Raw genomic sequence first — 16,947 nt, 5'->3', positions numbered from 1 at the left:
TTATGTCTTTATTCAGAAATCAATCTATTTTTCTCACTGTGTGCTTGAGAATAGTTCTCTTGGAAACGTTAACCTCATAACAATGAGGTATATACTTCTTTGAGTTTTCCTGCAAATGACCTAATAACAGCTCTTTCCAAATTTATACAATCAATGTATTATCCTGTTGAAAATTTTAAGTAGAACTCTGGGGCTTTCATCAAGTTGATTGGATTAAGTGTCAAGGAAAGAAAATGTGAAGGTTTGCATACATGGCTCCTTACAGCTTAAAATACAGCAGTGAGTGGTAACAATAGATTCTCCATTCTTGTAATGCTGCTTTCGAACGTCAATTTAATTACCCATTTGATGTATGCCCTCAGGTTATTTATTAATCCCTCAACACTACATTTTCTACGTTTTATACTGATGAAAATACTTCACAGAATTATTGGGAGGTTGGAATGGCCTTAAAAAAATTACATGTGCTGAAAAAACATTTGTTTTTCTCTTTTAGAAATAATGATGTGTGTTGTTTAGATGTTATTAAGAGAAACATATATGCTTAAAAACATACAGCTCCCCTCTATACATCCACACGTGCACGTAAACACGCAAACATTAATATAACTTAGTTAACTACAAGTGATTGAAATATCTGCCACTTGGTTGTGCTTTTTTTCCATTGTCACCTCTTCTGTGATTACTTTATCATGTAACTTTGAGAGAGTGGCTGCTTGTGTTTCTCAATGAGAAGTGATTACATTATAATTTTACTTTACATTGAGATGGAAATGTTTAAAGAAATTTATTGAATGTGGAAACCCTGGAGACCATGCTGAACACCACTGAAAATGGAGCCAACATCTTGTATGAAGCCCTCAGCCAGATGGAGACCTAAATGTAGACATTTTAAACTAGGGTCTTTAAGATGAATAGCACTCCTTCAAAGGTTAGGAGATGTGAACACTGAAAATGAAAGTGTTACAACTTGAGGTCCTACCCAGAAAATAAGGGAGTGTGTGGAGGGAAGAAGGGAGCAAGGGAGGGAGGGAGAGAGAGAGGGGAGAGAGAGAGAGAGAAACACAAAGAGAGACAGAGAGACCCATTGGCTATCATTACCGTGATCCTGGGGATTATCCAGACAGGTTTATTTTAGGAAGTTGAAATTGGGAGACTTCAAGCAAGAAGGAGGGCACATTTTGGTGCTGTGGTTAAGTCTGTGCTTGGAAAGTCTGCATCTCTTACTGGCATGCCTGATTTGAGTCCCATCTGCTCTGGTTGTTGTTCAGCTTCCTGTTAATGTGCTCCCCGGGAGGCAGCAGGTGATGGCTCAAGTAGTTTTGACCCGGCCACCTTTGTAGGAAACCTGGTCAGAGTTCCAAGCACCCAGCTTCAGCCTGATCCAAACCTGGCTGCTGACAGCCTATGAAGAGAAACCAACAGATGCAAGATCTCTCTCTGTCTGTGTCTTCTCCTGTTGTTCTTTCATATAAAATAAAATTAAATATATAATAATTAAAAATACAGGAAGTAGGCGCAAGTTCCAGGAGGTCTCATTGTTACTGAAACATGGACACTGTTGTAAATATGCAGGATCCATGTGGGGTGTGAGCATCACCAGGCCAAACAGATTGTATCCTGTAAGTTTTCTCTAGCTGTGTCACAGCGAGGTGGTCATAAGTACAAAGTAATACAAAGTGGAAATCTGGGTTGATCTCACTTCGGAAATGGAGGAGGTACGACATTGGAAACTGATATGATAGTTAACCTTACGTATAGAATAGATTCCGAGACTATAAAATTATAGGAATTCACCACTATCATGAATTTCAAATGAAAGCTTTCAAAGAGTTGTTTTCTTTAAAGAAAGATTGTATTTATAAATAGAATGTGGAATAACCCAAGACATACATATGAGACTTTTATAAACACTGATGGAATTTATAAATTCTCATTTGAAAGCTTTTTTTTTTTTTAATCAAAAATACTTCAGGTCTGAGGCTTGAGGTCTCAGGACCATGCAAAGTGGAACTCTCAGAGATGAAGGTGGATGTTTAATAGTCATTGACATAGATCTTTAAATATAATAAAAGTGAAGGTCAATAAATAAATTCTGTGGCAGTAACACGATAGGTATAGGGTTGCTGTTGTGGAGGTGAAAAGTTTCATGCAGGGCATATTGAGATTTGGTTTGATGTGTATAGAGAAAAATAAAATGGACATTCTCATTGGAAGGAAAAGCCAACTTTGACTTGGAGGATTTCACTATTCTTACCAAATCCAAAGAAAGGAGATAAGGATATAGAAGGAGTAGTCTGATCACCCTTTTTGGCCTTGCTGTAAATCACAATGTGGAAATGTAAATAATTGAGCTTTGCCAGCCTCATCTATGAAGTTTAGTTTTCAAATATTCCCCTTCATAGCATTCTACTGGAACCTGAGGTAGCTTTTCAGATTTTTGCAATGGCGGATATTCACTCTCTCATTTTTTTTTGTAAAACTGCTTGCCAACTTTTTTATTCTTTTGACGAATTATAATCACAAAAATTTATTGGGTACAAGATGTTATGATATGTGCATACAGTGGTGAATGATTGGATCAAGCATTACCATCACCTTAAATACTTACTGTTTATTCTTCCTAACTGAAATTTTGACTAACAAATTTCATTCCCCCTAATACAGTCGTCTCTGGTAACCGCTATTTTTCTCTATGCTTCTACGAGCTTCATTGTTTTAGATTGATATATAAGTGAGAACATGAGCTCTTTGTCTTTTGTTTCCAGTTTATTTTCTTCACAATGTCTTCCAGATTACTTCTTGTTGTAAATGACAGGATTTTTATTACTATTTTTCTGATTCAAGAGAGAGAGAGAATGACAGGGAGAGAGGAAGAGACGTATCTTCCTGATGGTTAACTTCTCAAATGGCTGCAACAGCCAGAACTGAGCCAGGCTGAGGCCAGAAGCCAGGAACTCCATCTGGATCTTCTATGGGAGTGGCAGGGGCCCGAGCTCTTGAGTCAGTGTCTGCTGCTTTCCTGGGTACATTTTCAGGGAGCTGGATTGGAATTGGAGCAGCCATGACTTGAACAAGTGCTCCACTATGGGATGCCCGTGTTGCAAGTGGCAGCTGAACCCACTATGTGACAGCACTGGCCAAAAACTTATTGATGTTCTTAATTTAATATCCAGATAAATCTCAACATTCAACATTCAAGATTCAAGATATGTTGTTATAACTCATGCATCCATAAAGTTTATAATCTATAAAAGAATATAAATTTTAAACAGAAATCTTTAAGATAGCTTGTCATTTGAATTTTGTCAAGTGCAAAATAGCACAGGTTATGTTATAAAAGTAACCTAGGCAGGAAACCTTGCTCAACTTAGGAAGAGCATTTGAGGTGAACTTTGAAGTGTAAATAAGTATTGATAAGTGTGGGGCCAGTGCCTTGGCACAGTGGGTTAAGCCATGACCTGCAGTGCCAGCATCCCATATGGGCACCTGTTTGAGTTGCATCTGCTCCACTTTCAGTCCAGCTGCCAGCTACTGTGCCTTGGAATACAGAAAAAACAATGGCCCAAGTCTCTGTGCCTCTGCCACCTGTGTTGGAGACCCAGAAGAAGCTCCTGGTTCCTGCTTCAGCTTGGCCCAGCCCTAGCCATTGTAGCCATTCCGGGAGTGGACCAGTGGAGGGAAGATCTCTCTCTGTCTCTCCTTCTCTCTCTCTGTAATTCTGCATTAAAACAAATAGATAAATCTTTCCTTTAAAAAAAAAAAAAGAACTATGAATGGACAGAGGGAAATCAATTCAATCAGAAAAGCAGAGCATGACAAAAAACACCTTGAACTGGGAAAAATAACACTCTCTGTAGCAGGCTACCCAGAAGAGCATGTGACCAGCTACTGCACAGAAAAAGAAGGAAGCAAAGAATCTCAAAGGGTCTCCTAAATCATGACATGGGGCTTGGACTTTATTTGAAGTTTGATAGAAAGCCATTAAGAAATATTAAAGAGGAGAGTGATATAATCGGAGTTGAGTTCCATAAATTCTATTAACGATCAATTGGCAGTCATTTCCCCTCTGTGTTTCCATTTCCTCACCTGTGAAATGAGAACATATGGTCATTTTTAATAGTTGCATTTTTTATAGTCTATTATGCTATAGATTCTTCTCTCACCACACACAATAAATCAACCTATCACGGCACTGGGCATTTTATGAGTCATGGAAGAGATGTGACTTTTAAATTTCATTTAGTTCTCGCCATTAACACGAGGTAGTGGGAAAAGCCTAGGGCAGGAATGGTGGTTTCCCATTCACTAGTTATGGAGGAACTTGAGAAGTTACTCAACTAATTTTTTTTTCACTTGTTAAGTAGAAAGATGATAACATCTCCCTGGTAAATTTCTCCACATATGAAACGATCTTTCTTCAGTGGCTTAATTTATTCCCTTTTATGAGACATTTGAGATTGTGAGTCATCTCAGTTGGAAGTTTTTCTCCTTTAATCTAGCCTCCATAATTGCTTGCCACTTATTTTATTGTCAAACAAAAGACAGTATTGGGTTTTCTAAAATGAAAATGGAGTTACACACTCCTGTTTCCATATGTTTAAGGTTTTCTTCTAAGCATGGAGGAGGGCCACATACTGGTTTAGGTTTTACAAAGGAAAGCAATCTCATAAAGGAGAAGTTGGTAGTTGACCAACTGAACTGGCTCACCTGTTGAACTGTACCATGGTATTGTTTTTTACTTTACCTGCACTTATTCATGCAACCTGAGACCAGATTTGAATTTTGTGAAGGTTTCACATTGGTTTTCATTGCTCTGAACTACCATGGACCTCATAGGGCCATTTGCATGTCCAGTTGATATGTGGTAACACAAGGCTAGGCTTCGGGTAAGTACCCACCACTTTCTACCATGGTTGAAGTAGATTTGCAACAGCGATTCTTGGTCTTTTACTATTGCCATTTGTTTTCATAAAAAAAATCAGGGGCTAAAACAGGTTCCTTCCATGAATGATATGATGAAAATATTTCCTCTGGATTTTTATAGTGATAGTTTGGCTTCTGTTTATTCACAATTGTAATTATGTGCCTGATTTACTTTAACGATATACCTTTCTTCTCAAGGTAAAAGGTAAACTATTACATAAATTGAAATTTTAATCATTTGTTCCAAGAATCAGTGCAAGGGAAAGTTAAGGGTCATAAAATTTATAATATGTTAGCCATATTTTGTGAGATTGAATGATAATAATAAAACTCATAATACATAACATAAATGTTTAAATAATTCACTTTGTTATTGAACATCCTCAGAGGGAAAGAAAACCAAGGATGGATTTCTCCTCAGATACTTCGTCTCTGTTCAGTGATCTGAACTATTTCACATTTAAAATATTAATAAATATCACTGAGACGTGATATTTTCAATAATTAGAAGTCTGCCCTCTGTATGTATAGATCTCCTTATTATCCTATGTCTCCTGGGAAGAATTTAAAATTATTGGCAAGATTTGCCCCTTCAATGCATTATTTTTAAGAAAGATATAAATCAAGTTTAAGAACTATGAGCTCAGAATGGAAAATGTATTTTTGATGGGCAGGGCTGTGTATCTTTGGAAAAGTCTCTGGTCCACTCTGTACCCATTGATGCTATCAGCAAATACAGAAGATTTGGTAAATTTTCTCAAATGTCCTTTCCCTACTTGGACATTCACTTTTTTTTTTTTTTGATAGGCAGAGTGGACAGTGAGAGAGAGAGACAGAGAGAAAGGTCTTCCTTTTGCCGTTGGTTCATCCTCCAATGGCCGCTGCGGCTGGCGCGCTGCGCCGGCGCACCGCACTGATCCGATGGCAGGAGCCAGGTACTTATCCTGGTCTCCCATGGGGTGCAGGGCCCAAGTACTTGGGCCATCCTCCACTGCACTCCCGGGCCACAGCAGAGAGCTGGCCTGGAAAAGGGGCAACCGGGACAGAATCCGGCTCCCAGACCGGGACTAGAACCCGGTGTGCCGGCGCTACAAGGCGGAGGATTAGCCTAGTGAGCCGCGGCACCGGCTCCACTTTTATTCATTTTATAAAAATACTGTCCAAAAACAATGGAAAATATGAGAAAATTGATTTATATGAATGTTCTTACGAATTGCAATTATAATTTGTTTCATACTGCTTTTAAAGTGGAATAATTAAATCTAAACTCCCACAATGTATTAGAGAAAACTGTAAAAGTAGCTGTAGTAGATGATGTCAAGAATAGAGAGGTTTTCATGATTTCATGTTTCCCCACAGCTATACTGAGACTTTAGAAGAAAAAAATATAATCCCACACAATATTTAGAATAAAATATAAGCCTCATATTGCAGCATTATATATTCTATGTGCAAGTTTTGAAATTATGAAATAAAAATAAAAGGTCACATAAAATAAATATAAGTAATAAATTCACTTGGGCACCAGTGCTCTTTTCATGAGATACTACAATATATTATGAATATACCAGCCCTTAAAATAAATATATGTAGTTAGAGATGGAGAAATAGATATATTTTAAGAAGAAGCATATTCAAACTATTTTTCTTGCGAGAACTGAAAGCTTAAAATAAAAATAACTAACTGGAAAGTAATATGGGAGAAGTTTTCTTGAGAGATAAAGATACCCCTCTTGCATGAATACTTTTTTGTTGTCTCTTCCAGCAGAAGCACTGTTCTCTCTTTTCTCATGTGCCCATTCTGAAGTCCTTTTATTATTGACATATATCATATCATTAGGCATTATAATTTACTGGTGTCTATGCCAATTCCCTATCATATTTTCTTTGAATCATACTTTTAATTTTAAGGTCTTTTTAGTATTTTGTTGTTATACCTTACCACAATTCCTGGCACATACTGGATATTTTCTAATGCTGTTGAACAAATTTAAGCTAATTAATGGTATTGCTCTACCTAAAGGTAAATGTTTCAAAGAACATCAGTAACATAGTCCAGTAGCACCAAACCTGTATATATACTAAAATAATCTAAAAAATAGGAAAAATAAAGATTCTTGCATCTTTTCTTGTATTGATTCATTAATTTTGAACCCACAAATGATAATTTGAATGAACACTTAATTGTTGTTTGTTCAGCGCTCCTGAATGAAGGTACACGGTGGAATCTGGGCTTTGGAGACAAAGAACATGGCTTGAATTCGGGGCCATAACCATTTCTGGTGTCTTTGACATGTCCTCTTATCTTCAATGAAAGCTAACTCAATTCTGTCTTTTTTTAAAGATATATTTATTTGAATGGCATACTGATGGAGCGAGAGAAAAAGAGATAATCTTCTATTCACTGGCTCACTCCTCTAGTGACTATAACATCCAGGTCTGGCCCAGGCCAAAGCCAGGAGCCAGGAACTCCGTCCTTTTCTCCTGCAGGGGCCATGTACTTGGGCCATCTTCTGCTACCTTCCCAGTTGCATTACCTAGAAGCTAGATTGAAGTGGAGCATCAGGGCTCATATTACATATTAAGAACTCCTATTATATATCAAGACATAAAATACCTGCCATTTTTATACCTATCATTTTTTATACTAACCCTATAGTTTACTGTCCTGAGAGTTAACCTCAGGGAGGAGATTTTTGATGCCCTTCCATTTAGGTCAAATTCACATTATGAGTTCACCTCACAAGAATTTTAAATTCAATGAATGTGGGAGTAGTATGTCTTTTCCTCCATTCTCCTATGACTTGACCTGTATTTAAGTAGGATTGTTTTCACTTTTGGAGAATCTCTGCACAGGAAGGCTAAGTGGTAACTAGGGATTGAGTCCAACTTAAACGAAGAATGATCTATGTGAAGTTTAAGCAGACCTGATTTGGGTCCTGGCTTTAGGATCGAAGAGTAGGAGACATTGTGAAGGATTATCTACAAGGTACTAGTTATTAGGTGTGATATACTAGGGAAGCAAGTGGACAAACATTTTTGCCTTGAGGGATCTCTGGTTATATAAAATATAATGTATATAAGTAATTTATATATATAAATTATATATATAAATTCATATATATAGTTATATATAACTACATATAATTTATATATAAATTATATATATAAGATACAATATATAAATATATACTATAATATATAAATATGTATTTATCTATATAAATATATGATACATATAAAGATATAATAAATATAAATAAGATGTATAAATATATATTTTATATAATTTATATTTATATTTATAATGCATATACATATATGACATTCCATAAAGTGAAAACAGTGTATGTAAAGTCCAAAGAATTTGAACATAATTGAAAATAATTCCCTGCCACTGAAGTGTAGGTTGGGTACAGGGTAGATTGGAGAGGCAAGGAGACACACAGTTTCAACAACTCTAGCAGATGATGCTATGGAGAGCCATTCAAGATGGGTCACATGCTTGCTGCTTGATTTCTTACTACCCATTACTTGCACAAAATCATGTATGGTTCTCAACTGCTTTTACATTCAAGGTCCGATTTAATTTTCATTTTACTATGAAGTAGTCATGGTCAAGGAATTCGTGAATTAGAACAGAGAAATCCAGAAATATGAAGAGACTCAGATAATCACACTTAGTAAATATTGTTTTTAAAATGAACACAGATAAGATTTTTAATGATTATAGAGGTGAATTTGGAATGAATGCCTTATAATGTGCTATAGCACTGTAGTGTAACTATAACCACAATTAATTGTATGCTTCAAAATAGCTAGCAAAGAGAATTTTGAGTGTTCCCAACAGAAAGAAATAATAAAGTTTAGGATGATAATTACTCTGACCTGATCATGTCTCCTTGTATACATGCATTGCAATGTCACACTATATTCCACAAATATGTAAAATTACAATGTGTCAATTAAAAATAAAAATAAATATATTTTAAAAATGTCTTTTGACAGGGGACCAATTTCAAGCCCAATCAAATAAAGTGTGGAATTTGAATGGGGGTGGTAAATTTATGCTTTAGGCACATGTGAATGACCCAAATGTTGTTGATGAAAAATACAATATCAAAGGTTTTTAAAAACAGCCAATTTTTATTTTTGAGGTTATATTATGTTAAATGAAAAGTTCAGCAAATGCCTCTATCAATGTCAAACCATAGCTTTGAGCTGTAATAGTGATCTGTAAGTATTTATGTTCCCAAGCAAACCTGCAATTGCCTATTTCAAACTGTGAGACAACAAGGCATCATTTCACTTCCTTAGAAAGTTCTCAGTTTAGTAGGATGGAATAGACAGACTATTGCCCAGGCAAAAATATTTTGGTTCCATAAGTGGCTTAGTGTTCCTTAGGTAATTTCACTATGTAAACATTATTTAACCTATTTGAGCTTACAGTTTCTTTTTCTTTTCTTTTCTTTCTTTCTTTCTTTCTTTCTTTCTTTCTTTCTTTCTTTCTTTCTTTCTTTATTGTGACAGGCAGAGTTAGTGAGAGAGAGAGAGAGACAGAGAGAAAGGTCTTCCTTCCGTTGATTCACCTCCCAAATGGCCACTACCACCGGCGCACTGCGCCGATCCGAAGCCAGGAGCCAGGTGCTTCTTCCTGGTCTCCCACGCAGGTGCAGGACCCAAGCACTTGGGCCATCCTCTACTGCCCTCCCGGGTCACAGCAGAGAGCTGGACTGGAAGAGGAGCAACCGGGACAGAATCCGGAGCCCCAACCGGGACTAGAACCCCGGGGTGCTGGCACCGCAGGCAGAGGTTTAGCCAAGTGAGCCGTGGTGCCGGCCAAGCCTACACTTTCAATAGCAGCAAAATAGTATGATGATGCCTCCTTGCAAGGATGTCAGAGTGATGAGAGTCAACAAGACAGTTGACACAAATTAATCTTCCCATTAAGTGAACTCAGGGATATAAGCAATAAATCAGAAAGAAAATTCATTCAATTAAATGTAAAGTCCATAAATATAGCTGCCTGTCTACCTTAATTATCAGGGTATTTCAGTGCCTAGCACATTTCTAAATGTCAATAAATATTTACACAGAAAACAAATAACTTACATAACTGAATATTATTTAAATGAGGAAATTGAATGAATGATGCAAGAATGCTGTTAAAAATGACAATAATCAAAATGTAACATTTCTCTATTGCAAGGAAGAGACTAAAAGAAACAATATCTGGGCCAGCGCTGTGTCGTAGTAGACTAAGGCTCTGCCTCTCGCACCTGCATCCCATTTGGGCGCCAGTTCATGTTCTGGCCAGTTCGTGTTCTCTCCCAATCTAGCTCCCTGCTAATGGACTGGAAAAGCAGTGGAAGATGGCCCAAGTGTTTGGGCCCTGCCACCCTTATGGGAGACCCGGAAGCAGCTCCTGGCTCCTGACTTTGGATTGACCCAGCTCCAGCCATTGCGACCATCTGCGGAGTGAACCAGCAGATGGAAGACCTCTCTCTCTCTCTCTCTCTCTCTCTCTCTCTCTCTCTGCTTCTCTGTAACTCTACCTTTCAAATAAACAAATAAATCTTAAAAAAAAAAAAGAGTTATGGAGGAAGGATTACATTGATAGTACAGAGGGGAAAAATAATTCTGCATCTGAGGCCACCATGGTGGATGCAAATCATCCTACAATTTGCAAAGCTCATGCAATGTACAACACAGAGTGAACCCCAACATAAGCTATGGACTTTGGGTGACAAGTCTGTGCCAATGTAGGTTCACCAGCTATAAAAATTATACTACTTTGGTGCTCAGTGTTGATAACTGATCAGGCATGTGAGAGACAGAAGTTATATGAGAAACATCAGTATCTTTCATTCATTGTTGCTATAAACTTAAACTGTTCTAAAAATAAAGTCTTTTAAAATATATAAAACAAACTAATTTTCAATTTGTGCAAATTAACTATTTGCACAAATAATTTATAATGTGAAAGTGTATTGAATATTAGTAACAGGAAAACTAGATTTCAAAATGTCAAAAATCAAATATTATGTTTTCTATTTAGTAACAGTGAACTAAATTTTATAAAAATGAAGAGAAATCAAAATGCATCAGTTAACTAATATAAAAAAAAGTTTTTGGAATCTTGATAACCTCTGGCTGACAAAAGCATATGTAGTTTCTGCAATTTGGGCCTTTAAAGAAATATAGGGGGCTGGCGCCGTGGCTCAATAGGCTAATCTTCCACCTGCGGCAGCGGCACACCAGGTTCTAGTCCCAGTCGGGGCGCTGGATTCTGTCCTGGTTGCCCCTCTTCCAGGCCAGCTCTCTGCTGTGGCCTGGGAGTGCAGTGGAGGATGGCCCAGGTCCTTGGGCCCTGCACCCCATGGGAGACCAGGAAAAGCACCTGGCTCCTGCCATCGGATCAACGCGATGCGGCCATTGGAGGGTGAACCAACGGCAAAGGAAGACTTTTCTCTCTGTCTCTCTCTCTCACTATCCACTCTGCCTGGCAAAATATATATATATATATATATATATATATATATATATATATAGGTAAAGGAATTTTCTGGAGGAAAATATGACGGGTTTATACTCTGTTTGGTACTATCCCATCTATGTAAACAAATCCACTTTCAATAATTTTACTAATCTCATAATGCTTTTCCAGGGCTAAATACTAATCAAAATCAAAATTAGTATTAAGTAATATTGGGTTGTTTCTTAGTTATAAGAATGGCAGGAGACAGCATTGTGGCACAGTAGACTGGGCCACCTACTGCAATGCTGGCATCCCATATGAACACTGGTTTTGAGTCCTTACTGTACTTCTTCTGATCCATCTCTCGATTAATACTTGGGTAGGCAGTGGAGGATGCCCAAAGGACTTGGGCCACTACCACCTATCTGGGAAACCTGGTCAAAGCTCCTGACTCCTGGCTTCAGCCTGACACAGCCCTGGCCTTTACCATCATTTGGGGAATGAACCAGCAGATGGAAGATCTCTCTCTCTCTCTCTCTTTTTTCCCTCACCCCCACCTCCAACTCTGCTTTTCAAATAAATATTGTTTAAAAAACAATGGCATTGATAATAGCTACCAAATTGCACTAATGGCCTCCTTTTATCAAATTTGCATTGTGTGTGTATTTGTGTAGTCTTAGGTGTTGTGATTTCCACATACCCTTTCCCACTGTTCTGGTTGTCTGGTGGTCCGTCTTTGTAGTATACTTTGTTTGAAGGCTATATACTATGATATTCGATATCTAAGACAGCATGCCTCTTTTTGGAACAATTTATCTTTGCAGCAATGTTAGGAAATGTTTTTTTCCTGCCTCTAAATCCTGCTGGAGCAATTCTAACCAAGAGTGATTTGTGTTGTGAAAGCCCACTGAAGAGATTTATAGAACCTTCTTCATCAGAGAGCTGTGTCAGGCATAATTAGGCCCTCGGTTCTGGGACGAATGCCATTCAGGAGTCACAGTACCTGCTTTCATGGCTGGCCTCAGCTTCAGGTAGCTTTGGGCCAGTCCAACCACCTGCACTCATTAGGCTGACGTTAGTGAATTTCCAGGGCTACAGAGTTCTTCGAATGTGCCTTGGGGGTTAATGTGTAGCATGGCTGGGACACTTAAATATAGAGATATGAATCAACACACCTTCCTAAAGTGGACTATCCTGATTTTTCTGACCTCATACAGTTGTAATTCATGTAGCATTGTATTTGAACAAAGGACTTGTCAAACTTTGACATCTTCAGATTGAAAACAGGAGAGAAAAAAAATCAAGTTTCTAGAGTATTAAATCCCAAGATAATCTTAGATATAATTTAAATAAGGAGTAAAAATTATGTTCTATCTGCACATTCAATCTTTCCATTTGCTACTGACATTGGGGAGTGCTGTGCTTATGAGTTTTTAGCAATGTAATTTAGTCATGGAACCTAGAAGGAGAGAGAGAGGACATACGTTTATTGAGTCTAATATTAGCTCAACAGCTTCATTTGTGTGTGTGTGTTTGTGTGTGTGTGTATTTTGGTGTATTTGCTTGTTTTAGATGAGAAATGTGAAACTCTATGCAATTAATCATTTTTCCTAATATACCATAATAACTAGATAACATTAGGAATAATTTGAGGAATTGTGATTCTGTAATCCTTTCATAGACAAATTTAAAGAAACAATCCTACTGATATTAACAGCTAACTAAGTCACACCATTTATACACTGCTTAGGAAAATTGGGAAAGGGATCCTTCTATAGTTATTCAGACTTTCAGGAAGTAACCAGTTAAGATGAGCAATAACAGGAAGAGGAAGAAAGGATATCACTAAATCTTTCTTACAATGTACAAATTCAACCCCTTGACCCTGCATAAAGAAAGAAAACATGTACATCCACAGAGCAAAAATATATGTCAGTCAACTTTTATAGGCACTGCAATACACATCCCCTCAACAGCTTCTCAATTGCTTCTCACCAATGACTGATAGGAGTAGGTGTATTACAGTCCAGTTTCCCGTATGATTTTAGGAAGGATAAATATTGATTCATGGTTTCTATTGTTTCCCAGGGTTTTCTATTGAAATCGTGTCCTGATTGTGTATAATAGTAGTTGTGCCTCCATGAATCTTGACTTAATTCCCTTCCTTCTTCCTTGTCATGTCTCTACTTGCTATTGAAGTCTCCTGTGATCGCTTTCCAAATTAGTGGCTTGTACTTTAATAATATTTACTCCAGATGCTTGTCTTTTAAGATTCCCTGAGTATAAAATATCTAGTTGCTAAATGATGTAGTCTTTCAAATCTATCTTTTTTTAACTCCATAGTCCATGATTAGTTGATGGAATATATTATTTCCTGAACATGGAGAACATAGGTTTTTTATAGTGCTTACATATTTTTGGGCAGGTAGGATTTTCCCAAAATCATGGCCTTAATTTCTAAATTTGTTCTCTCTAATGAACAACTTTTTGTTACAAGATTCTAGGATAAAAATATGCATGTGTTTATTAAAAACAATTTAATTTACCAAAATTCGCAAATGGGCTCTGCATTGCTGCCTCGTGCAGCAAGAGAAGGGGAAGGACTGTGTGACTCTCACACAGCAGGCATGACTTCAAATGGGAGCCTCATTGAGCAGGTATCCACCGAAAGCTGGGCTGTGTGAGAACACTGGGTTGTCAGACAGGATAATCACAATAGAAAGCCCAAGGAGTTCATAACCTGCCAGCTATACTGCTTTATGAACTCTCCTCTGGGAGTCTGATTTGAACCATTCGTCAGGAAGGATTTAGTTTGTACCAAAAGCAGCTACAGATGTAAAATTCAATTGATAGCTACAATGATTAACAATTGCACTAAAAAGAAAAGAAATATTTTCCTGAACCAAAGGAATCATTTGATCATCTTGAATCTTTGAGGTAATTATCTTTCAACATAAATAGTGATATTCTGATTCTGGAAAAATATTATGATAGTAGGGAAAATACATCACCTGATCCCATGACTTCTCCACATACATTAGATATTACCGTTGTCCTTCACGGTTTTTTTGTGAGAAAAGATAAAATGTCACCATAGCATAGATTATAGTCTACGTGGTTTGAAAAATTAACATGTTTTTCATCATTGTTATATACTATATTTGAATATCTTGAAAAATTTATAGTAACCCCAGTCCTTATAATTGGACACATAGGTCATAAAGATGTGATTGTTTAACTGAGGGAAGGCTAAACCAAAAAAATTATCAATCTTTCTATCCTTTTTGTCATGCTGCTTCCTATCTGTAAATCTTCATGTTCCCAATAAGTTGAGATTCAAATGTGGCTGACTATATATTTTAGGAGTTAATGGGGTGTGGTGTGTAACACAGTCAGCAGACAATAATAGTGTTAAATAAATGTGAGCAACTCCTAGATTCCCAACTCATCCATCCCAACTTCACTCCTTCTACTGATTTCCCTAGTCCAAACCCTCAAGGTTCCTTTCCACTGGCAATTGTATAACTTTTTTGATATCTGACCAAACATAAATTATATTATATTAATATAATATATATTATAGGAAATATAATATTATTATAGGAAATTATATTATAGGAAATATAAAATAGCATGTTATTTTTGCAACTTCTTGAGGTATACTTGGCGACTACTAATTATCTTATTTAGGTTACATAAATCCATGGATCTATAGTCATTTGATTTTCAACAAGATACCAATGATACGTATGGGGAAAGAATAGTCTCTTCAATAAATGGTATCAGGAAATTTGGAAAAGAATGATATTCAATCCTTAGGTTAGACCATTCAGAAATCAACTCAAAATGAATAAGTACAAGACCTAAAACCATAAAAATACTAGAAGAAAACACAGTTTAAAAGACTTCTTTACATTTGTCAAAGTGATTATTTTTCTGAATATGACACCCAAAGTCCAAGAACATGTTTTTAATTTAAACATGCCTATCCAGGATTGATTCCTAGCTTGGCCTTGTCTAAAGTTTGTGAAATTAAGAAGCATATTAGCATTTAATACCCTCAGGTTCCTCTTCTACTTAAAAGGTTCAATGTCACATAATTAGCAAATGTTTGTCAGGATTATTGGTCAAACATTAACTTCTTAACACAATGCCTCATAAAACAAATATTTTTGAAATAACAGGTATTTCTACCAATGGAGTCTTGTCTTTCTCTGAGACAAAGAAACTATTGAAGAAGCATAAACACACTGATAATAATAAGTTCAATACTAACTCAAAGGTCTTTCTGACTTCAGAACAACAGGATTGCAGGCTGTACTGCAGCTTCCACAACCAATCATACCATCCTTGATTTCGAGCACGTGGAGCTGGAGGTTAGTTTGCCAGTATCATAACTGAAGGAAGAAAATGGATATGCTAGAAATGTGAGAACTACCAAGAGTAACACATCTTGGAGAATTTTTTTTTAAAGTTTTATTTATTTATTTATTTGAAAGAGTTTTGGAGAGAGAGAGAGAGAGAGAGGTCTTCCACTGGTTTACTGGTTCACTCCCTAGATGGCTATAACAGTTGGTGTTGAGCCAGGCTGAAGCCAAGAGCCAGCAGCTTCATCTGGGTCTCCCACATGAGTGGCAGGTGCCCAAATACTTGGGTCATCTTCTTCAGCTTTTCCCAGGCCATTAGCAGGGAGCTGGATTAGAAGTGGAACAGCTGGGACGTGAATTGGCACACATGTGGGATGCTGGGACTGCAGGGAGTGACTTTACCCACTATACCACAACGCCAGTCCCTTGCAGAATTTCTATAGCAAGAGAAAGAAAATTGTTTATATAATCCTCTCCATCAGGTATTGTGAAAATATCTGAATACAACTCATTTGATTAATTCCATTGGGGCCTAAAACTCTGAGAATGATATTTTTCTTGTCTGAGTTCAACTCATTCTTCTGTAACCCTTATGTGAAATTGGATGAATTACAGCAGACAAAAACATGAAGTAGTTGTAAGTTTCTGCAAAAAAGACTGATGATAAAAATTGGCCTGGACGAAAATACCAGTTATAATCATCAACCAACTGGTAAGGGGGAGGAAGTGCCATCCATCTCTAATTCCAAATGTTAATTACCTAAAAATATATACATTTCTTCCTTATATTTTTGGCATATTATGATTTAATCAAAACATGGCCTGTCATAAGTTTGAGCAAAGCAGATTCAGTTCACAGAATATTTTTAACAACGTAATACTTCTGATGCTTAAGAAGCATAAGAAATAGAAGAATAATAGGGGAGCCAACAATATTTAATATAGCAAAAATACTAATATTTCAAAATTAGATACCAGATGCCAGAATGTTATGTTTATTCCTGATTATTTCACAATTAACATGATGAAGCATGAGCAGTCTCCTCCCAGGTTGGCGAAGCAATTCTGTAGGATTTTTAGGAGTCAATAATTAGAGTTCTATTGACAAAATACTTACCATGCTAATTTGGAAACTACACTCAGTGAATATTCTTTAATAAAAGGTATAGGTAGGTA

The 16,947-nt window shown here is 36.9% G+C and overlaps 1 protein-coding gene across 1 annotated transcript in view; it reads right to left on the bottom strand.

Annotated features, from left to right (window-relative positions):
* Positions 1-15,833: 15,833 nt before the first annotated feature.
* The window catches only part of LOC138846537 (uncharacterized), a 117,740-nt gene continuing 116,626 nt past the window's right edge, over positions 15,834-16,947 (bottom strand). The window contains exon 6 of the mRNA XM_070062551.1: positions 15,834-16,836. Coding sequence (XP_069918652.1) covers positions 16,739-16,836 — 98 coding nt within the window. The 3' untranslated portion in view covers positions 15,834-16,738. The remainder of the gene's footprint in view (positions 16,837-16,947) is intronic.

The sequence above is a fragment of the Oryctolagus cuniculus genome, chromosome 18 (genome assembly GCF_964237555.1).
Source record: "Oryctolagus cuniculus chromosome 18, mOryCun1.1, whole genome shotgun sequence".
NCBI lineage: Eukaryota > Metazoa > Chordata > Mammalia > Lagomorpha > Leporidae > Oryctolagus > Oryctolagus cuniculus.
The sequence above is the reverse complement of the archived record's forward strand: the minus strand, read 5'-3'. Positions and strand labels throughout refer to the sequence as shown.